Source organism: Microplitis demolitor, chromosome 8 (genome assembly GCF_026212275.2).
Source record: "Microplitis demolitor isolate Queensland-Clemson2020A chromosome 8, iyMicDemo2.1a, whole genome shotgun sequence".
In the NCBI taxonomy this organism is placed as follows: domain Eukaryota; kingdom Metazoa; phylum Arthropoda; class Insecta; order Hymenoptera; family Braconidae; genus Microplitis; species Microplitis demolitor.
This window is the reverse complement of record NC_068552.1, coordinates 3,562,080-3,587,418: the sequence shown is the minus strand read 5'-3', so window position 1 is coordinate 3,587,418 and position 25,339 is coordinate 3,562,080. Positions and strand designations below refer to the sequence as shown.

General features: G+C 26.0%; 1 protein-coding gene across 5 annotated transcripts in view; it reads right to left on the bottom strand.

The window, feature by feature from the left end:
* Window positions 1-4,932: 4,932 nt before the first annotated feature.
* Window positions 4,933-25,339, bottom strand: part of LOC103577311 (pumilio homolog 2) — a 91,453-nt gene continuing 71,046 nt past the window's right edge. For 4 of the 5 annotated variants that reach the window (XM_053741024.1, XM_053741023.1, XM_053741026.1 and 1 more), the window contains exons 11-18: window positions 19,897-20,283; window positions 17,086-17,326; window positions 16,601-16,762; window positions 16,288-16,407; window positions 15,717-16,014; window positions 15,325-15,565; window positions 13,585-14,144; window positions 4,933-11,578 (exon numbers count right to left, since the gene is read on the bottom strand). In XM_053741024.1, the coding sequence (XP_053596999.1) occupies window positions 11,263-11,578; window positions 13,585-14,144; window positions 15,325-15,565; window positions 15,717-16,014; window positions 16,288-16,407; window positions 16,601-16,762; window positions 17,086-17,326; window positions 19,897-20,283 (2,325 nt within the window). In that variant the 3' untranslated portion in view covers window positions 4,933-11,262. The remainder of the gene's footprint in view (window positions 11,579-13,584; window positions 14,145-15,324; window positions 15,566-15,716; window positions 16,015-16,287; window positions 16,408-16,600; window positions 16,763-17,085; window positions 17,327-19,896; window positions 20,284-25,339) is intronic. The other variant, XM_053741027.1, reaches the window with a different exon arrangement.

The following is a 25,339-nucleotide window of genomic DNA, read 5'->3' as shown; positions in this document are numbered from 1 at the left end:
AGAAACCTCTCACCTAATGAACGCATTTTTATTTTTTTGTTTCAGATGATCCAGTGGATAGTTACAACGTACACCGCAAAACAACTTTTTCCCGAGGCGCCTGTGCAGATTTGCTGCCAACGGCTTATTTATTAATATTTTTCAATAAAAATTTAGGATTATATTGTTTAGTTGTTGTATTATTATATAAAAATTAATTTAATAAACTAGCATTATTCGTTTCATCTAAAAAAATTATTGAAAACATGTCTTTTTTTCATCGAATTAACCTTACCCCCTCCTTAAGTGGCATTTCACATCCTTCAGCCATCATGGTGTTGATAGGTGTAGAAATTCTTAATCCCATGCAAGTTCTCAAAGCTACGTTTTGTATTTTAAGGAGTTTGTGATTTTAATTTTTTTGGTCAAATTTTTAGACTTTAGAATCCGGCGAAATTTGTTTGCTGAAATTGATTTTACAGATTATTTATTAAAACCATTACTATATCTATCAATACGAACACAAAATTTAACTAAAAATTCTGACGGTAGTAAACAAATCTGGCTTGCTCAACTACTTAGATGGAAAATGACCGTCAAAAATTTTTCGGTCATTTTTTGGTCAAATTTTTAATAATTTTTTATTCTCATATCGCGGGAATCGACATTAAATTCAAAAAATGACTGGCGGTCATTTTTTTTAGTTTGTGAATTGACGTCAAATGACGAGCAATTGACGAGCATTTGACGAGCACATGCTTAGCTTTACATCACTAGTCTACATATAATAGTTTTATTATCAGCAAACTCTCCAATGAGACAGGAGGAATGAATATATTTAGGACCATCAGATGTGTATATATTAAATAACAAAGGTGCTGAAACTAAACCTTGACCAACACATAAGTCAATAGTATGAGAATTAGAAAGACCGTTATTATTGACAAAATATAGTTTCCTTTTTTTGACTAAAAAATAGAAAAATTAAATGTAAATTTCCAAAACATTAGCTCGTCTTAGATCTTCAACTAGAATATGAGGAACTAGATGATCAAAAGCTCCAGTAATATATAAGTAAGTAAATGCAGTAACAGTGAATTCATTATTAGCAAATCCTGTATAAATTTGATTAGCAAGAAAAGCTAAATTATCAGCACAGCTCTTACCTTTTCGGAAACCAAATTGTTGAGGTGGAAGTTTAAAATTATTTTCCAAAAACCAAGTAACTCAAGCAACAATAATCCTTTCAAATATTTTCAGAAGGCAAGTAGCAAGAATGATAGGTCTACCATGTTTATAGCTTGTTACAAACAGTTGAATATTGACGCTTATTTTATACTCAATTTAAGCAAATATATCGTCAATCCGCCGACAATTGCATGATGACCAATCTGGTTCCATTGCTCATTGCTTACAATAAGGGTTTTGCTAATTTAAACATGGGTCAGCCCCACTTCTAAACAATTACCAAAATTACCAGATATTATTTAGAATAATAATTTCTATTGATTATAGAAATGACTACATTCAAAATAAAATTTACTAGCGACAAATAAAAATTATAATGTACCAATAACTTTTACTAATGTACTTAGTAAATATTAGTTAACGCGCTTTGTGAAAGATGTATTCTGGCGAGTAATTTTTACAATTTCAAATAGTAATTTTATCTCCCGAAGTAGCAATTTGTCTTACCGACATTCTAAAATGTACAGTAACTTACGTAGAATTACATCGAAGATGTAATATTTATGAACTACGAAACAAAAATTGCGACTAACGTACTAACTTTTAATAATTCTAACAACAATTTCTACTTTTTGTAACATTGCACTTTTTTTATATGAATAAGTAAATATTGATTTTTTCCAAGCGAAAATTTAACGAAGCTGTATTATAATTATTATGATAAGTGAACATTACAATCTCGATCGTAGTAATTGAAATAAAAAACTAATTTTCTACTAATCATCGTAATTTTTTTTATGGATTGTAATTTTTTATTTGAGATAGCAAATTTTTCATTGTGATTGTAATTATTATTTAATTTTGACCTGATTTTATCTCCGTGTAAGCTTCAAATTACACTATTATTTTGTCTGAAAATGAACTGTTCATTATGACGTTCACACGCAAGTATATGATTAATTATAAATATTGAATCTTATGGACGGATTTAAATAAAACTTCACACACATATTTTTTGGTTCAATGGTTTGATCAAATTTCAAAATAAACTAAATCGGTTGATTTGTTTAGAAAGTGTAGGTATTTAAAATTTTCCAAATTTGAGAAAAAGAAAAGATTTATTATTGATTTACTCTAAATTACTTTAAAAAAAAAATCTGGGCGTCGGTTGACCCTGCGGGCCAACCCCAAAACTTCCCGCTGTTTTCGACCTCAAAGAGCTCGAAAACATTAGTGTAGATTTATTTTCGAGCTCTTCGAGCTCGAAAATGCTATCACATGCAAGTGTTTTTTTACGATCTTTTCAAGCTCTAACAAGTTATCTGTTATGCTGAAGTTTGAAAATTTAAGAATCGAAAATCATCAATGAAGCGGTTTTTAAAATTTAGTTCCTGATTATGTTCAGTAAAATAAGTGTATTGAGGCAGAAATCAATGTCGGGGATCAACATCAAGATTTAAATAAGTTTTGACTCATGTAAGAAACAATAAAATATGAAATATCCGATAAAAATATTAAAAACTACGTTTTATCGATTTTTTTGTTGATAATATGATTTAAACTAAAAACCAAGTTCGATGACATTATATGATCAAAAGAAACCATAAAAAAGATGAGTTGGTATGATATCAGGCACATTTCAGTACGTTATATTATGATTTATCCAGAAAAAATAACATAAAATGTTATTTTTTTTACTTTTCAACGCCGATATCTTTTGAACTAATCAATCGATTTTGATAGTTGACGTTGTAATCGGCGCGTTTTATTGGATGCTAGAGCTGATTAAAATTTGAAATCGATCGCGTCAGTCGTTTCGAAAATATTTAGAAAAAACCGTTTTTCACTATTTCTTTCTCCCGCGATAACTCTCGAACGAATTATCCGATTCTGATGTTTGAGGTGGCAATCGACGCGTTTTATTGAGTACTAGAGCTGATTAGATTTTAAAGTCGATAGTATGAGTCGTTTTTGAGAAATCAATAAAAAACTAAAAAAAAAATTTTTTTTTTTTCGTAATTCGCAAATATTTTCGAGTCTATCTGATTAAATAATCTGAAATTTTCAGAAAAGTTGATGGCCAACAAGCTCTTTCGATTGCCATCTCAACCATCCAAATTGATCCATTAGTTCAAAAGTTACAGAGTTTACATACATTCATACATACACACACACACACACACACACACACACACACACACACACACACACACACACACACACACACACACACACACACACACACACACACACACACACACACACACACACACACACACACACACACACACACACACACACACACACACACACACACACACACACACACACACACACACACACACACACACACACACACACACACATACATACATACACACACCGGGACATCATTCTGAAAATAGTCAGAATAGCTTCCTAGGACCTAGAAACGTCGACATCTGATGAAAACTCGATTTTTGAAAATCGGAGTGAAAACAATAACTTCCCGAAATTTTTGAAAATCATCAATTTTCTAAGCGGGAAGTTAAAAATTGATATGGATTATTATTGAAGGTTCTTTAAGGCTCATCTGATTAGCTTCAATTTTTGTTTCTTCATTTGCCGTTTTGACGTTTTCGTTACCTAGATTTCTGACCTGGCTTATAGAAAATGTCCAAGAAATTTACTTTTTTCCCATATTTTTATTCAATAGCTAGAAAATAAATAAATAATAAGAAATCTACTCCAATTTCGGCTGGCAAATGGCCTTGTTTTAAATGCAATGTAGGAAGCAAAGAGGAAGAAAAACAGTAATGAAAAAGCACGAGATGTAATGCCATTCAATGTATGGTTTTATATCATAATGTTATTACAGAAATGGTTTTTTATTTTTTTTATCTTTAATAATAATTAAAAGTAATAGTAATTTTGTTTTCAATCATTTAAATCACTCGCGAGTGAATCGATCGATGATCATAATAATTTTTTTTTTCATCTCGATTTATTTTGTAAAATTTTAATTATCAATTTATTAAGCATCGATCGTTACACATACGAATATTTATTCGATTAACAATATTCATCAAAATCTTTTTTTTTTTATCAATCATCATACATAATGAAAAAAATGTTACATTTGTACAGCCATCATATATATGTTACAATTAGATTACCGTTTTTTTTTTAAATTTATTACCTTTTTTATACTTTGTTTTTAAAACGTGTGTTGTGTTATAATATATTGTGTTGTCTATAAATGAGTGAAAATGCATTGATATTAATATACAAGTAAATTAAATAATAATAATAATTTTTATGTTTAATGGTCATTATATAATTAAGTACTTTCTTCATTAACAAGAATGTTATTAATTTTTTGCTTGTGATCATCAGATTATACAGCATTCAAATATTACTATTATTATTTAATATTACTTGTATTAAATTAAGTAGCGCAATGAGAATAAATAATATCTAATGTGAAGAAATATAAATATTAATCGCGTATAAAAAACGAAAACGAATAAGAAAATAAAAATAAAAATCTCAAGCTATTAAAAGCAACCATTTATTAATTAATAATTATTGTAACGATTAAGAACTCGATCTAAGACGTAATTATGTCGTTGGAATAAAGAGATAAAGAGTACGGATAATCAATATTTATTAAATTGTTTTTTTTTTTTATAACTTCAACTAGACTGAAATATCTATAAATACATTTTTTTTTATTTAATGTTTATAATATTTACCCAATAATTATTCAAGTAATTGTTTTAATTTAAATATAGAGTAACTACGAAACAGCTCTACATAAATTTAATTTATAATTGCTTTAATAAAATTATTTTAATTAAATATTATTATTTTTATTTAATATCAAATTCAAATTTTTATAAGTTAGATTGCCAATTTTTTTTAACGACAAAAACGTCAAAATATAAAATTATGTTTTTTTTTTTTTATTATGAAGGGAAGGGGATTCGAGATACAAAAAAAAAGCAAATTTTTGTGATTTTTTTTTTTCAGAGTTCATTCGTTCTTAAAATTCTTAAAATTTGTGGCATTATTAAGTATCATTTCAAGAATATTCTGTGAAATTTTCATAAAAAAATATTGAAAAATAAGCCAGTGGTAATGGGGAGAGACGAGTCACTTAAAAAAAAAATCTCCATGTCGTAGGCAAAAAACCAAAAAGATTTCTTTCGTACATAAGTATATCTTGGATTTGAACGAAGGATTTTTTTTTTCAATTATTACTTATTCTTTAGTTAAACAAAAGAAGAAATTTTTGGCAAAAATCCGAGTTTTTTGATTGCACCTTTACCAAAAATTCAAAAATCAATATTTTGTTTATTTCTTCGTTCAACTCCAAGATAAACTTAAGTACTGAAGAAATCTTATTGGTTTTTTGATTTCAGATGAGGCATGAGTTATCGTGCCGACATGGAAACTTTTTTTAAATGATTTGTCTCTCCCCACTACGACTGGCTTATTTTTCAATATTTTTTTATGAAAATTTCACAGAATATTTTTTAAATGAAGCCTAATAATGTCACAACTTTTAAGACTTTTAATTAAGAAGGTACTCTGAAAAAAAAATCTCAAAAATATCTTCTTTTTTTTGTATCTCAGGCCCCCTTAACAGAACACATTATTGCTTTTAAATTTAATTATTATTTAAACAAAACGCTATTGAAAAAACTAAAAAAACTTAAAATAAAACTCTCATTTAAATTAATAAATTGAATGTTTCAAAAATAATAAAATAACTTCTTTTACACAGTTAATTGTTTGTGTTGATGTGTAGAATAAATGTATGGTTATGAATTTATATGAAGGTAGAGATAGAATGAGAACGATAAAGAGCGAGAGAAATAGTATAATTATTATTATTATTATTACTATTATTATTTCAATCTAGTGCGTTTGTTTTAAAAACTGCTCACGAATGTTTATTAATATTTTTTTGTTTTTGTTTTTGTTTAATTTAAAATGTTACAATGATTATCTATTCTTACTGCTCTGCGCCTGTTATAAAAAACTTTGTCGAAAATGGATTATTGAAATATTATTTTTTGCTGGCTATTTCTTCGTATCTTGTTTTAATTTTTCTCTACATTTTACTCTATACACTAATATACAAAGTATGTATTGTTTTTTTTTTTTAATATTTATTTATTCATATGCTTATCCATCCCACTTATCTAAATATTATATACTATTTTGGAATACAGACTTTTTTTATTTATTCAATTTATAATAATTAATCCCGTTATTTGAATAGGATTACTGTCGTCATATATCGTTCAGTTTTTCCTTTTAAATATAAAACAAAAAATATATGTATATTTTTTAAAATTAATTATTTAAAAGTCGAATTTTATTAACTATAAGCAATAAAAAAAAGGGCGGTTTTGTTTAAAAATATTAAAATGTTTTTTTTTTTACATGTTACCATTCTTCGAAATATTTATTTATGAAAAAATTATTGCGAATTATTGTAATTATATACAGGTTTTTTTTTTTTTTAATTATAAACAAAAAGAAAATAAGATTACAATTTTAGTCATTTTTTTAAAGCGATTAAAGTGGATGTAAAATGAATAGCGCGCTACTGTACATCAGTCATCAGGGCGTACTATTCATATGTCGGTACTGTAATTAACAATATAAATGACAAAAAGAATATAGTAATAATAATAATAATAATAATGATTTATATATATGTAAATGTATGTCGTGTTATGCTTTACAATTTCTTCTTGCAGAATAAAAAATTACATTATTATTATTAATATTAATATAATTATTATTTGAAATATGAAAATGTTGATTTTTAATGTTAAATTATTTTTTTTTTAAATTTACTATCTTTAATATATGATTTAATAAATGTTTTGTGTATATAACAATATGTACTACAAGTGGGAGGTCGCAGATCTTTTTCATATATATATAATACAATCAGCGTGTAATAATATAAGTAGTAGTAATAAAATCATATACAATTGTTACAATATTTAAATATTACTTATTACATCGACCAGTTATTTTTTATAATGCTTTAGATATACATATACAATTATATATATATATATAATGTGTATATATTTATATATATATATACACTTAATATTTATAGTTACGCAAACAATTCTATTACTTATTATAATTATTTGTGTTTAAATCGTACGCAAAAATCCTCGATGCATCTTCCAATAATCTGATTTATTAAAATAATTAACAAATTTAAATAAATTAATTTTGGAAAACTTTTTTTTTATAACAGTACGGAATTTTAAAATAAATAATTTACAAAAAAAAAAGAGCTGCATTTAAAATTATTTACAGCGATTTTGTCAAGTTTTTTTTACATTAAAAGTTAAATTAAATGTTACAAATTTTAATTAAAATCAAATAATAAAAGTTAATATTGATTGAGGATGTTTTGAATTATAATTAATAAGGGTGAGACAAATATACATATAATTTAAAATAAATATATATAAACTTATGTAATGAATTTAAAGTTATATCCAATTTAATCAAAGCCGGTAAAAAAAAAGAATTTAATGATTATTGAAATAGATCGAAAGACTGTGTACATTAATTGCCTTGACATATATATTAATATATGTATAAAAAATTGAAATATTTATGAAATTTTATATAATTAATTATTTAAAATTTTAAGTTTTATAAGAAATTTACACTATTTATAATAAAAGAAATGTAATTATATTTAATTGTTTTACACTCAAATTGTTAAGTATTTAAACCTATTAATTTAATTAATATTCAAGTATTTAATTAACATGAAGATTTAAATTCAAAGACGGCAGATTTTAAAATAATGGATTAAAAGCACGAGGATAATACGTCGATGTTAAACATCCTACACATTAATATTTATAAAGTTTTATATACGGTTTTAATTTTACTTATATTTTGAATATATATATGCATATATGTATAATACGCTTAAAATTATAAATATTATCGATAATTAATAACATATGTAATAATAAAAATGAAGGAAAAAAAAATATAAATTAATGTTATTACTGTCAATAAATTATTTTAAATATGATACGACATGAAAAAATTTACCATTTTATTTTCATTAAATTCGTTTGTTTTTTTTTTTTTTAAATTAAGAATTCTGTTTGCTTTTAAAACTCCGACGACATGTGACATAATGATTTCTATTACTATAAATGATGTATTATTTTGTTATTAATTTACAGGTGACGGGCGATTTACAAAGATAAAGGAACTACACAATAATTCCTTAAGTATTATTACATAATTATGTTCATATTATTATTTATAATATCTTGTCAATTTAATTGTCCATAATTAATTCATTTTTTTAGTCTATTTGTTGATGACGTTCACTCTGAGATGTATTTACTGGAATGTCTATACCGATTTTTTTTTTTTTTTGTATAAATAATATAACAATTCTCTGGCTTTTACAATTTTAAAATCCAATCTGTCGCAGTAATTTAATTATTAAATCCATTAAATAATTAAGAAACATACATGTATATATATTTTAAACTATTAAATGGAGTTGTTCATGAGAGGAAAAAGAGAGGGAAAAAGATAGTATCCTAAAAATTTTATAATTTTCAATATAAAGTGGTTATATACAATATTTTACAAAGAAATATGCTATAGTTTTTCTTCCTCAATTATTTCCTCAAATTAAAAAAATTTTATTAAATTTTTTGTTACACTACTACTTTTTAATTTCTTTTATATAGAAGTTCACTGCTGTCGAGTTGCTCGTTATTTTATTTTTTTTGTTTTATTTAACACCTACATTACAACAAAATATTACATATTGTACAAGAGAGATGCAACTCGATTGACATGTGTATTTATTATATTAATCACAATTTATATAAAAGAATTATCAAAGTCTTAAAACTGGTTTTTCATAAAATTTTTCGAGTATCATTTAATTAGTTAAACTATTTAATTTATTCACTGAAACGTTTTAATATTTAATCATTTTTTAAAGGCATTTATTATGTCATATATTTAATGTAATTAATAAAAATTCAAACGCTTAATTTATTATAATAAATTACTGCAAAGATTTTATTTTAATTGTATGATTTTTAGCCATTGAAGAATAAAATAATCGCAAATAATTTAAATGAGACTATTTTTTAAAAGTTATTCCTCGTAAAAATGCGTCAACAATTTTTTTCGAGGTTTTTTTTACAATATACAATAAGAATTCAATAATTAATTAATAATTTATAAATTTATCATATTATTTACTATAGATTTTGTTTTTATAATTTAAAATCGTTTTTTTGCTTAAACGTCATTTTCGTCAGATGCTTTTTTTTTTTTTATTTTACAATATTTTTATTTACTTCTTTGTTTAAGCTTAAGAAAGGGAATTGCTTACACAAGGGCTCAAAAACGATTAAAATTAAACTCGGTATTATTTGTTGATTTTGTTTCTTCCTAAATATTTAACTGTAGAGAATGTAAACCATACTTTGTTCTTATGTTGTTTTTTTTTTTTTTTAAGTTTAATTAAATTGTAATTATAATACACAATATTCACAAGGTCGTTTAAAATGATAATTGAATATTTAAGCGAAATATATAAAAAAAGAAAAAAGATAATTATAACTAAGAGTAATAATATTATTAATAAAGTAGGGGAGTTGCTATTCAAATTTATATTTCACGACATTAAGTGTGAAAAGGGGATTGTTGCCTTATCTATACATCTCGATATTTATTTATTATTTATATCACAATTTACAAAATTCGCGTAAATGAGAAAAAAAATCCGAGCTTTGAGATTTATAAAATAAATTTATATGTTTTTTTTAAATCAAAGATATTACTTAAAATTTAAAGCTCGTTATCTAGTTTTAAAAAAAAAATCAAGAAGACGGACTTGTAATTTTTTTTCTCGCCTACTTTCGTATCATGTCATATTTTTTTTTCATCTTCGATTATTCACATATTAAATTTTACACAAAACTAAAAGATGAAATATTTAAAAAAAATTATTTTTAGCATGAAATCGGTGACGATTAAAACAAAAGAATATTTTAAGTAAAGCACAATGAAAGTAAATGAAAATCGAGGACATTATTAAATTTCACTGTCATTAAATGTCATAATATTTAAATGACGTCTCCTAAAACTTTCTACATGTCAAGAAAAAAAAAATTAAATTATAAGACATTTTTTTTTTTTTGCTTTTTTTTTCGTCAGAATTTCAAACATACATTTTACCATTTTAATCTGATGCTCAAATGCATGCATTGCTAAAGCATTAGCTATCTCTAAAAAATTTTACTCATTTTTTAGCTTTACAAGAAGCAAAATTAAGATTTTTAAAATGAAAAGAAAAATAATAATGAAACACAAGGATGTATATAGAAATTAAAACGAAAAAAAAAAATCTTATCGATTAATATCGATATTTTATATATTTATATGTGTATATATAGCATCCTTTTTTTACACCGTAATAAAAAAAAAGTATCAACTCGAGTTAACTGACAACGAGATTCTTCAAAGCTAACTCTTTATTTAAAAATAAAAATAAAAAACTTTGAAAATATTTAGAAACAATTACAACTTTTTTAAATGAAAAATGATTATGACAATTTAATTAAAAAAAAAAGTTAATAAACTTTGAACTATACATTGAGAAGAAACTCGTTAATCGCATTCGTCTGGTCTATTTTTTCAGTTGATTTAATAACATTATTTTTAGATAATACGATTCGCTGTCGTATTTTTTTCTAATCAATCACTATCGGAAACTTCCAATATATCTAAGCCGTAAAAAAAAAAAATATTTTTTTTTTCATATCGATAGACGTATCGTCATTTTACTATTTAAATTATTCACTGAGATTTCTTCAATTCAATTAAAAGAATTCACATTTTTTTTATCGATAGAAATAAAATCTCTGTGAATATTTGGTAAGTAAAAAAAAATTATTAAAATTTTTTTTCTTTCATTGGAAAAATGTTATATCCAATTCAAATTCGATATAATGTTTTTCTTTCTTTCAAACAGAAAAAAAAAAAATCTGAATTGTCTTCATCGTTTTAAATTTACAAAACCTGTGTTGATTGTTGAGTTGGTGTTGGCACAGAACCTGCAGCAGATGTCGGTGGTCCTATTGGTCCAAGATCACCTGTACTGTTAGTTGTACCGGCCGGAGTTGATACACCAATTGCTGACGCAGTTTTCATGAAAAATTTCTCAAGTTTAACAATAATATGTTTTCCATAAGTGTATTTACGAAGGCTGCTTAGATGTGGTCGTATTTTATGCATCAGTACTTTGCGTTGTGCTGGCTCAGCAACATCAATCATTTTCTGTACTACATAGTTTGCGTATTGATCTTTCATCATGACATTGAGGGCACTGTAAGCAAATACATTTACATATATGTAGTAATCAAATGATAATTGTAACAAATTTATTTAAAAACTTTTATTTTTGATAAAGAAAACTCAAGGTGGCCACAAAGAAATGATTTCAAAATTTACTGATATTTCCCAGTTTTTTAGTCAAGTTTTTCAGATTTTTCCCTGATTAAGAAATATTATTTTTATCGTTAAGATACTCAGAGTTTTATTAAATCTGATGAGTAAATCATGCGAGAAACCAAAAAAAAATTGATAAAATAAATAAATATAACCTACTGTTTATTATTCGATGTTAAAATAATGTAAGTTAAGATATTTAATAAGAAATTTTATGATCAAAATACACTAAGGTAAAAGTCCCGATGTACGCTCAATACCATTAATCGCTCACTTCAACTGTTTAAGTCGTTTTTTCATAATTTTTATAAAAAAAAAAAATACAATTAAAAGTATTATTATTGATAAATAATTATTTGTGAATCTAAATATATTTAAATATCATGTATCAAATTATTTTATAATAGATTACAAATTTAAATTAAATGACTGTTTTCAAATCGCGCTCGGTCGGTGATTTTTTACTTCAACGTTCATTCGTCAGATTAAATTTAGGTTGCGTCAAATTTTTTAAAAATTGTTATAACTATATCTTATTAAATACATTTTTAAAATTCATGAAATTTTATACTATCAAAGAATAAAGTATAATTATAAATTATTTGTCCAAATCAATAAACTTATGATAGTTTAATTAATATTGTCTTTGAGCGATTATAGGGCCATGTGTTGATCGAGTAATGGTACAACAAGTTTTAATGAGCGACTATGGGTACACTCAAGGGCCTTATTTAAAAAATTAATAATAATTAATTATCAAGATTATTCTTGAAACTAAAATTTGATTCTAATACTCGAAACTTCAAAAATACACTTTTACATTACTTTAAATTTCCAAGTCACAAATGCCATAAAAATTAAAATCACAATGTATTGTTTCTTATTTGATATCAATATTTGTTTTGTTACCGTCCATAAGTCAATTAATTTTAAATAGTATTAATTTTAAAGCTCATATTTATTTGAAAAATTATAATTTCAATTAGAAATTCTTTTTTTTTATGCGTAATTATTTTTCAATAAGAGAAATTTCATAGCAAGACTTTAATAAACTTACGATTATCAAAAACTAATCAAAGTTTTTTTTAAAAAAGTTAGTTTTATATTTTTGAATTAAAATCCAACTCAATATCTGAAATTAATTACTTAGAGCATATATTTTTAAATAGTCTTAATGTGTTTTCATAAAAGATCATGCTTAAATTTTTTAAATTATGTGATAAATTTATAATTTTTTTTTAATTTTCATGAAAACTATTTTTGAAAATCTTAAACAATTTAAACAAAAATAAAGTCTAAATTTCGCGCGCAAAATAGAGCCGATGTTTTTCCTTAATTAGCAAAAACAAAACTGTGAAGTAAACTATTAATAAACTTAGCCAATGTACGCCTCAGAAATTATATAATCCATTAGAAAGTTTTTTTTTCTAGGTCAAGTTTGCTAATTCTTAACAAATCATAAATTTCTTGTGAAATTGAAAAAAGGCACACTAAAACCTATATACTTTAGCATACTTTTAAATTCTGATTCTTTTCTCCTAATAAGTTAATCAATGTACAATTTCTTAAATAAAAACAAAAAAAATGAGGAAGGTGAAGTTTCTGAACTGTGGATGTGAAACTATTTTAAAATCTAAATTAAAATTGATTTGTTAGTTTAATAATTAATGATGCTCAAAGTAGCATACATCCGACAAGTTTAATGTTTTCACTAACGAATCACTTGTTATTAAATAAATTTTCAAAAATATCCACAGAAAGCTTCTTCAGATGCATTTAAAATAATTTTTTTCTGTCAGTGTTTTATTCGAAAGAAAATAAATTTTTGAAATTTGCTAGACGTAATACTTAAAAAAAATGATGTAAATTTAATTTGATACTTACTTATCATTAAAACCGCAAACTTCCTCAATAAGAACAGCACGTTCTTGTCGTGTAGCATGAGTGACACATTTCTCGACGACATTACTCGCAAATTTATGTTGTGATAAAGCTAGAACTTTACCTCTGACACTACTAATAAGTTGTGCTTTATCCTCTATTTTACCATGCTCAAGTACATGCTGAATAACATAATTTCCATATTGATCTTGTATCAATTGATCTGTTGCTGCATGTAATTCTTGCAATATACCCTGAGTTTGTTCGGGTGTACAATGTTCCAAAATACGTTGGATAACCCGGCAACCATACGGATGTGTACTCAAAGAATAAACTTGACCGGCAAATGCACCAATAACAAATTGCAGTGCTCGAGGCTCGACACACTCGATGCATTTTTGAACGACATGATTCCCGTTCTGATCTTTTACGCACTTTAACACATGGCCATCTAATTCTCGTACTATTTCCTGTTGTTGTTCGGGTCCAATAGACTCAAGTGCTTTTTGAATTACTCGACAACCGTACATTTGAAGTGCCAACGGCAATACATGACCTCGAACCTAATCAAACATACAGTTAATTATAGTTTATTGTTTTTTCATTATACCGATATATTTATTTTTCAGCAACTCAGTTGGCATTAAAAATATCATTTAAATATATATATACATAGATATGTATAATCATCTGACACGCAAAATAACATCATTGAAAAATAAATTAGACGATAATAAGGTAAAAACACCAATTATTAACACCCCATCTTATTTCAAAACATATTTAATTACCTACTGTATTAATAATGATCCTATACATTTTTAAATAATTTTTAAAATTAAAAAATTGAAAAATAATTATTGTTAATGAAGAATATCAAATATTTATTAATAAAAAAAATTAAATTTATTCGTGTCTATCAAAACAGTTTGTGAGCGTCAATTTTCTAAACTATTCCAGTTAGAAAAGCAGTCTTTTAAAACGATAATTTTTAATTATTTTTTCAATCTAATAACATTAACTTTTTTTCTTATAAAGAAATAAAATACTAAAAATTAACAATATGATATATTAACAGTAAATTTTATGATTTTTAATTTTAAAATAGTGGATGTCAATAATTAGTACGTAATATTGAAGTTGTATCTCATATTGACAGGTTAGTAGACAGCACCGTAACGTCTTTTTTTAAACATAAGTCTGTTGCAAACCCTAACGACAATTCCAGTGAACCTACGCTGTCATATATATACTATTGAATTGTTATAAATAAAGTAATTAATCGATTTTAATTTTCGTTTGAATAAAAATTATTTTGAATAGTTTCGCGATTAAAATTCGTCCAATTAATTGAATAATAATTAATAAATTAGAAATTATTTAGAGACTTTATTTCTTACACTTAGTTTTATAGATTAATGACGCATGTGCGTTATGGGTGTCAATAATTGGAGTAACAGCATGTCAATAATTAGATCAGTCGAGTTTTTAACCTGTTAATAATTGCTGTATCCTGGTTATTTATTTCATCACTTGAAATTAATTAGTAATCGAATTTATTATTATCAAAAAGTATGAATTTGATTAATTAAAAGATTAATTAATGTTAAAATCTAAATTCAATAATATTAATCGTTTACGATAAAAAAAATGAAATTATAATCTTGTCTTTTATAATGTCAATAATTAGTGCTTTTATCTTAATAATGAATTTTTTTTTTAAATTTAAATAAATAAATTTACTTTTTGAGCGAGTGTTGATTTTTGCTCAGGTGTTCCAAACTCAAAGAATTTCTGAATTACATAGTTTCCAAATACATCAGTCATAAGTGAATATGCAGACGCAAGAATTTCTTGGAAAACGAGTTGTTTCTCAGCTACTGATGCGCGTTCAAGTTTCTGCTGTATGAAACGCGAGCCGTGTTGATCCTGACTGAATTCTACGATATGGTTGGCAAGATCTCGTAATTGAAGACTTGGAAAACTAAACAAAAATAATAATAATAATAATAATAATAATAATAATAATAATAATAATAATAATAATAATAATAATAATAATAATAATAATAATTGATGTAATTATTACACATGAACTTTCTTAAAGAAAAAAATATTTAACGAAGTTAACAAACCGATTATTTCTAAAATCTTCTAGTAATCGTGAACGTCCTCCCGCGCCTTTATCTCCCACTCCTGACGCAACATTACGGGCAGGTTTAGGTGCTTGCAAGTTGGGAAAGAGAGAGCTACTGGATCCAAATACTCCATTTGCTGTTAAAGTAGGGACTCCACTTGTACGAAATTTAGCTTCAGCACCAGGTGCTGCTGATACACGACTGGCCCCACCAACTAATCCGCCCAGTGATCCTCCAATTGTCGGTGGTGGTGTCAAAGAAAGTCCTAAAGGACTAGGAGATGCTGTAACAGTCCCTAAAAAAAACATATTTATTTATTAATATTTTTATTTCATAACTTTTAATGCCACTAGTGTAAATTATTTAAAATATTCTTGTTTTTTTTTTTTTTTATATATATTAAATAAATATGTAAAAGGTCAGTTGTCTAAGTTTATAACAAGACGTTCAAAACTTGCTATCCTTGTACATAAGTTCTTATTTCAATTTAATATTTTATTTTTTAACGCAAACAAATTAGAAGTTTTAATTAATTTTATTGTTTTATTTTTTTATATATATATTTTACCTAAGGCACCATAACTTTGCGGCCATTTGCCACGACTGTACTCTAGACTTGGACTAAATGCTGATGTATTTCTGTCAAATGAATCTCGTCTACCAGTCGATGATGCTCCAAGACCTAGACCTATTTTAAAATTAAAGAAAAAAAAATTTACCATCATTATCATTTATATTTTAATTATTATTATTAATTGCAATAAAAGTATTGAGTTAGCAGATCATGTAATAGCATGCAGGTGAATTTATAATTTAGCTCAAGTACAATAAATAAATAAATAAATATATACAGTAGACCGACAGAGCAAATTAGTTAGTACCTGTGCTCTGTAGTTGAGCAGGCGAGCCAAGGGCACCAAGTGGCGAGCCACCGTAACCCAAAGCTGCCAAACCAGCAGCAAGTCCCGTACCCTGTTGTTGTGCTTGCTGTACAGCAACCGCCTGAGCTTGAGCTATCACTGCCGCACTTCCCGCCGCGAGACCTGCACCAAAAGCCCACAACCCACGCGGTTTGTTTTTTTGTTTTAGTTTGTCATTTAATAAGCTACTAATATTACATATGTTTTATTTTAATCCTATTAATTATTTTAATCCACTTGTTTATTTTTGTTAAACAAACCATACACCTATCATTAGTTACATTCCCAATGATACAACAACAACAACAACAACAACAACAAAATTAATGTGTATTATTACAAAAACAATAAATATTTTGTGTAATTATATTTTAATCACAGGGTTAATTAACTGTTATGTTAAAATGAAAATAATTATATTTAATAATTAATAAAATATAAATTACCTAAGCATTCTCCAGGTGTTGCATTATTATGAGATGTTGAAGTAGGCTGTGAATATAGACTTGGTGGAGGTGGTGCTGGTGGTCCTGGTGGTGGTTGGGATGGAGCTCTGTTAACAAGAACAGGTGCTGGACTGACTAATCTCATGGGTGTAGCAGCAGATCCAAGACCTCGTACACCGGCCATTACTAAGGATCCGTTTTGATCATAGTACGTTGGTATTACTTGATATTGTCCTTGAACCTACAATGTAAACATTAAAATTTATTAAAATTAATCCTAAACAAGTTAGCCAAGATATTCTCTGCTGTGTTTACTATTATTAATGTACTAAAACAATATTTATCTTCCCCTAGACGTATATACCATCATGAATTCTACCATTATTATTGTTATTATTCGACGTTGAATTAAAACTAATTAAATTTTAAACTTGTGTAATAATAAGCAACTATCAAATAGCTCTAGATACTTGTAATTAAATGCTTTTAAATTAAATTACAGTCAATTTTATGTCAAAGTATCAAGTATACGGCGATTCTATCAATTATGTATTATTAAATGATAATGTATCGTGAGATGAACAGTTTTGGTGATTTCAACATTTCGTTCTTTAGTGAATTATTAATTTGACCCTTAACAGTCATATGGGACTGGACTTCAGGAAATTTCAAATTCAAATTTACGGTTTCAAATAATTAATCACTAAGGGATTATAATTTTTTCTTTTTAATTAAAAATTCTGAAATAATTACGAATCTTTTTTCAAAATTAATAACCCGGTTTGGATTATTTATTAAAAAATATAATTAATCATCCATTAATTTTTTAACCCTGCTCGTAAATATCTATGGGGTAGAGGTTTCGGTTGTGGCTGGAAAAATTTAAATAAAATAATTTGTAAAGTATGCAACGACCTCATAAATTTTTTAAATGTATTTTAAGATAAGGTGAAAGCCCTTATACCTGCTCACTTTTCATTGGAGTGAGATTAAATCACTCAATATAAATTAATAAGTAAAATCACAAAACCTTATTTTTTTGTATAGCTATTTTTTGAAGTTTTGAGTATTAGAATCAAATTTTCGTTTCAAGAATAATCTTGGTAATTAATTTTTTAAATAAGGTCATTGAGTGTACCCATAGTCGCTCACTAAAAGTTGTCATGTACCATTACTCGATCAACACATAGCCCTATAGTCGCTCAAAGACAATATCAATTAAACTATCATAAGTTTATTGATTTGGACAGATAATTTATAAATTATACTACTTTATTCTTTGATAATATAAAATTTCATGAATTTTAATAATGTATTTAATAAGATATAGTTATAATTCTTAAAAAATTTGACGCAACCTAAATTTAATCTAACGAATGAGCGTTAAAGTAAAAAATCCCCGGCTGAGCGCGATTTTGAAAACAGTCATTTAATTTAAATTTGTAATCTATTATAAAATAATTTGATACAGGATATTTTAATATATTTAGATTCACAAATAATTATTTATCAGTAATAATATTTTTAGTTGTAATTTTTTTTTATAAAAATTATAAAAAACGACTTAAACAGTTAAAGTGAGCGACTAATGGTACTGAGCGTCCATCGGGACTTTTATCTTAGTGTATTTTGATCATAAAATTTCTCATTAAATATCTTAACTTACATTATTTTAACATCGAATGATAAACAGTAGGTCATATTAATTTATTTTATCAATTTTTTTTTGGATTTTCGCATGATTTACTCATCAGATTTAATAAAACTCTGAGTATCTTGCTGAAAACGCCCTAAACAGTTAAAGTGAGCGACTAATGGTACTGAACGGGTATAGGGGCTTATACCTTACTTGGATTATATTTTATTATGATTAAAATTTCTTTTGCAGTGACCACAATCGGTACTTCTACTCTATCTAATTCTAATAATTTAAAATTTAAAATATATTAGCAACTATTAGTTAAAAAAAAAAATTCAAAATATCTACTTTGTAGGGAATTAAATGCGCTACAAAAAAGGTCTAACACAATTTTTTAAAAACCTAATATCTATAGAGATATTTTTAAGAAATCAACTACACTTTTTTAAAAAGAATTTTTTAATCTGATGGAAAATTTTTTACTTAATTAATTAAAATAAAAATATTTTTTGAAAAATTAAATTTTTATATTGATTATATGTCAAATTAAATTTATTTTCTAAAAATTTGTTGAAAAAATGAGACTGAAGTTAGTTGACATCTAGTAATTTTTAGATTTTTTTTTAAACCATAAATTATAAAATAAAAAATATTTGAAAAAATTGCACCTGTAGTTTTTTAAATTTTTTTAAATGTGCATATTTTTATTTTCCATTTTTTTTGTAATTGATGTGTTAAAAAAAAAAAATCCAAAAATTATTAACTGTCTGTTAACTTCAGGATTATAAAAAAATATGATACTGAAGTTAGCCGACGTCTAATAATTTTTGAACTTTGTTTTAAAGCAGTAAATCATAAAAAAAAATATTTGAGAAAATTGCACTTATAGTTTTTTCAATTTTCTACATGTGCATTTTTTTTTTTTTTTTTTCAATTAAGTTGCCGAAGAAAAATCCAAAAACTTTTAATTGTTTGTTAATTTCAGGATCATAAAAAAATGTAGTTAAAAATTAATAACGTCGAATCTCTTTCTAATCAAAAAGTAAAATTTTTACAGCCGGGGTCTTATAGACCCCCTTGTTGTAACCGTTATGATTCATACCAGAAGTGTAACTATTGAGAGCTAAATATGGTAATGACAAAAATTATAACATGTACAAATAATTACTAACCGTCTGTGCAAGATTATTAGCACTATCTTGAGCAGCAGCAGCAGCAGCGGCTGCTGAAGATGGTGTCAGTGGTCTTCTGGGTGGTGGTGGAGCTGCAGCTTGTGGTGGTGCTTGAGGCAATAGTCCTGCTGGATAAACCCATGGACCAACTCCATAATATTGAGGTACTACTGGAGGTGCACCAGCTATCAGAGCACCAACATATGGTTCCTGTCCACTTATTACAGTGTAAGGAGCAGTTGGAAAATTTTGCTGTTGCTGCTGTTGTTGTTGCTGCTGCTGTTGTACCTGAGATGCCGCAAGATACTGCTGTTGCTGTTGTTGTTGTTGCTGAAGAAGTTGAAGCTGCTGAGGAGTCGCACCTTGTGGTTGACCACGAAATAATTGCTGTAAAATTAAAATAAAATATCATTTCTACCAATAAGTAAATAACAGATAACAATAATTTTAAATAGATAAATTAGTAAATGGTTTGATATATTATAAATAGGAATAATATTATGATTAATGAGGATGATACTTGTAGATGAATTTAAGTGAATATTGATGATTCGCACGAGTTAACCGTTCGAGCGTAAGGTCAATGACCTATTGCGGACATTCACCGACAACGTGTGTTGCCTTTATGTTAACCGATAGTTCGTTCTACGGTAACTTGGGACATTAATTGAGTGCTAACGGTATAGAATGAAATTCGGTCAACTAAATCGCGCCAAGATTAAAGGACTCCAGGGATAATTATTATCCAAAGGATAATTTTATACTGATCGACATTTGATTCTTATAGAAATAGTTTTTTTTTTTTTCTAATAAATGTATGACCATAAATAATTTGAATTTAATTATATTTTTGACCTTGAAACTAGTCACGATAAATATTTTAAAATGAGAATTGATTTATTTCTTATCGAGAACATTGCGCTGTAGTAAAACCGTAACGCTCTTCAACTAGGTAATTTTAACAGCATAAGAGTAAGAACTAACGACTCGTGACACGATGCTTACTTTACATACTATAAAGTTAAAAGAATACAAGGTAACGATGCGTTTCGGCTATCGACCTTATCCTTGATTTCAAATATTCTTTTATAAAATTATTGTATGCATAACAAGGTTACAGTTTTTTATTTTTTTAAATTATCGCTGCTATAAATTATGCAGTCAAAATTTTTAAAAAATTTATTTGACTTTTTTTTTTGTTTTTTAAATTAGTCTATTCATGATACCTTGATATTAATCATATTTTTCATTAGTCTTGTAATTACGTCTGACAATAAATTGTGACAAATCACGCATTGTAATGCAACAGGTGCATAAAAATAAAAATAATAAAATAAAATTTATTTTATTTATTAATAAAAATAAAATGATCAAGTAATTATTTAATAAATAAAGAATAATGCGCATTAGTCAACAGGAAATTGCGGCTGATGAGAGGGTTAAAGACATATCCCGGAATGATGAATCACTGGATAAAACATGTAAGGTTTCCTTCTATTCCCTCTAACATTTTCGGTATAATCCAGTCTGAAGCCAGTGGTGCTTTATCGATTTTTTAAATGCAAAAAACAACCTCACGATTTTATTAACTTTGTAGTTTAAAGTACGCTATCAGATACCATTGGATTAAAACTTCAGATGTGAAGAATTAACAGAAAAAAAATGTGTATAAAAAATAAAAATTTATTATACTTTGTTCCATGATGCTGAATAAGATTTACCGTTTTTTGAATATAAAAAAAAGGTCGATGATCTCTTACGATGGAACTATCATTAATATTCATGCGACAAGTTTTGTCGTATAATTTTATCATTTGATAAACAACACGATTTTATAAATCACTCTTAACGCGTCACTATTTATTTTTTATTGCATAAGTATTACTTAATGATTATTTAAGTTTGTAGTATTAAATTATTTATTTTTCTGGTTGATAAATTAAAATATTATTCGGAGTAATCAAAAATTTAATTCATTATTTGCGTAATGTTACATTGAGTCATAATAAATTTTATCTTCATTGTTTTTAATTATTGATACTTTTTTTTAAATAAGATCATTTAATATTTTGATAATTAGTTTAATTTGTTGGAGAGGATTTACATTGTATTGATGAAGAATGTGTAATGAAAATATTTGTTGGTGTGTTAACCAGCAAAGAAGATAAAGAATTACGACTTGAACGAAGTAATCATGAGGAGCCCGTTACTTAACCGCGGTCCGTAAGATCCGTTAGCTTCACCTGGCATTCGTGAGTGGAATACAGGGTGCCTCCAAGCCTTGTCAAGTTTCATTCCACGTAAAAATTTTTTTTTTTTCTTTGTTATTATCTAATGACAACTATTACGTAAAACTATATATATATATATTTTCCAACTAATGTTATTTACAGTTAAACTATTGACTATTGTCAGTAACTTTTGTCTTTAATTCAAAATAATCACGTATCACTGACTCACGTAAATCTTCTGTGTACTTGTAAATAAAACATCAGTAATATATTTGGTAAATATATATATATATTATTCTTTAATAAATGGTTATTATTTGAATTTAAAATAGATTTTAATTGAAAAAAATATTTTTTTTAATTTCTAGCGAAAAAAGTAATAATTTAAATTATGAGTGTAATTTAAAAAAAAAAATTGATGCACAGAAAAAAAGTTAACTTGATTTAAGTATATTCTTGGACTAAGAATACTAGTTTGAAGAATGCCATTTTTTTCACCAAGAATTTTTGATGAGCACAGTGTATTTGCTTGTGACATTTATTCTTTTTCTCGGTTAGTTGTAGTTAGTTTTGAATTGTAGGTTCACAATTTGAACATCAAAACATAAATCTCGCGGTTTATAATTATTTTTGTTTAATGTATATAAATATGAACAAATTTCGTTATCATAATACCCAAAATAGTAAATAATTACTGTGTTCAAACTTTAAAGACTTTAACAGTAAATGTATTTATTTGTCAATGTTTATTTACTGGGTAACTTTAAATTTTCTATTATTGAAAATGTGGTCATTAAAAAAAAATATTCAAATTTTTAGTGCAAATAAATTTTTTTTACAAATAAAAATATGCATTAAACTTCCAAATCAAAAATTTATTTGTATATTTTTGAATCAAGTACAATAACATTCTGATTCAAAAATGCGCCATACTCAAACTAAGACGGTATCATCCTGAGTCAATATTATCGGCCTCAAACCAAGAGATAAAAATTAGTGGCGGAAATAAGTATGCATCTTGTTTGAAAACAAAAAATGCTTCTTTCAAATGTAAAATTTTTGAATGAAAAAATTTTTATTCTCCATTGAAGAGTAATAATTTATTTATTTAAGATTGAACTTTTTTTGAATTGAAAAGTTTAAATGATTTGAAACAAGAATGATATTTTTAAGAAAATAATTTACTTGAACCAAGTTAATTTTTTTTTCCGCGTACAAAAAATTTTTCAAGAAAATCTTTAAAGTCACACAAACGGAACCGGTTTTGTGTCTCGTGTCTTGGCTATCTTTCGACTTGACCTCTTGTATACGATAGTTTTTTTTCAATGCATTTCCGGAATTTTTTTTCTTTCAAGGGCGTGGTCTCACAATCATTTATTGATTGTCATAATTCAAATAATCTAAATATTTTGAATGAATAAAAAAAAAAGTGTTAGATTTTTCGGTCAAGTATGTAGCATTTAAAAAATATGTAAATACCGATTATCAAGGGATTTAGTTGATGCCCTTGCGTTAGCGATACCAGACAATAGCTATTGTAGAGCTATCTACGAGGTCGTGTCACGGTTTTCCTGTTAGACGTTAGCCTAGTTGGAAAATTCAATTAAATAAACCGCCTCTTCTTCTCTATACCTCATTCTCCAACACTGATATTCCTCTTTTTAATCATCGTTCTCTTCCCTGGCTTTCTCTGTTTAACTTTTCAACCCTCTCATACAATACAGCTCTATATATATGTATATATCTAGTAGACTCTTTATTTCTTGTCTCATATTCTTGTGGATCCGGCAGTCATTCACTGAGAATAAACTCGGAAAACTAAGGAACACATGTAGCGGGTGACATTGTACTGAAGATTCTCTTTCTCCAGTGAAATTGAGCCTGGCATTAAGCTTAGGGTAAAATGAATCGCGTGATGAGGGTTTCCGGACACACCCTGATGATATTAGATACCAGTAAAGACTATGGTTGCTTTTAGCCAAATGACGTAAATTTTATTATTGGAGTGGCTTCATGGGTGCGGTTTATAACCCCCTCGACTAATAGTTCATTTTAACTTCACTCGCCTCGCCTTTCTATCATGTTCATCCTTATTTATCAAATAATCTAACAACAAAAACTAACGAGATGGATTAAAAGAAAAAAGAAACTATTTTTTAATTAATTCCATGAAAAAAATAACTAGCAGACTCATAAATAATAAAAAATTTTACATGCCTGCATTATCGATTTAAATTTGATTAAAATAAAACTTACATTTATTATCACACAATATTTGAATAAGAAATTAAATTTTTAAAAACAATTTCAATGATCAAATATTTTTTTCGATAAATTTTTATAATATATCAGCTTTATTTTTTCACTAAAAAAAGACGTAGAATAGCAATATTTTAAAGTGAATTCGCTACGAAAACTTTGTAATCGAAAAATCACCGTTAAAAGTTATATTTGATGTGGAATTATTTTTTGGAAAATAAATCCGATGTATTGTACTTCGAAATGGTTTTTTTTTTAAACGGAAAAACCAATTGTTAAATTTAATACAAAACTGTGTGTAAGAACAACATTTTACACAAATTTTTATGCTGTTTTAAAATTTTTTATTTGTGTAAAAAAAATGTTAACATTCTCTTTTACCAATTCTAAAACTTTTACACATTAAAATGTTTTTTGCAAAACACAAAGTGTTAATTTAATGAATTAACACGCGCTCTATGTTAAAGTTTAATTTTAAAAGTGTTAACAATTGTTTGAACAGTAACACTGAATAAATGTTACTTTTGTTTCAATTAACATTTTTATGGATTAAAAATCAACTGATCAAAAAACACAAAAGCAGTAAGAAAAGCCCCTACCCACTCAGTACCATTAGTCGCTCACTTTAACTGTTTAATGCGTTTTTTTATAATTTTTATTAAAAAAAAATTACAACTAAAAATATTATTATTGATAAATAATTATTTGTAAATCTAAATATATTAAAATATCATGTATCAAATTATTTTACAATAGATTATAAATTTAAATTAAATGACTTTTCAAAATCGCGCTCAGCCGAGGATTTTTTACTTTAACTTTTATTCGTTAGATTAAATTTAGCTTACGTCAAATTTTTTAAGAATTGTTATAACTATATCTTATTAAATACATTTTTAAAATTCATGAAATTTTATATTATCAAAGAATAAAGTAGTATAATTTATAAATTA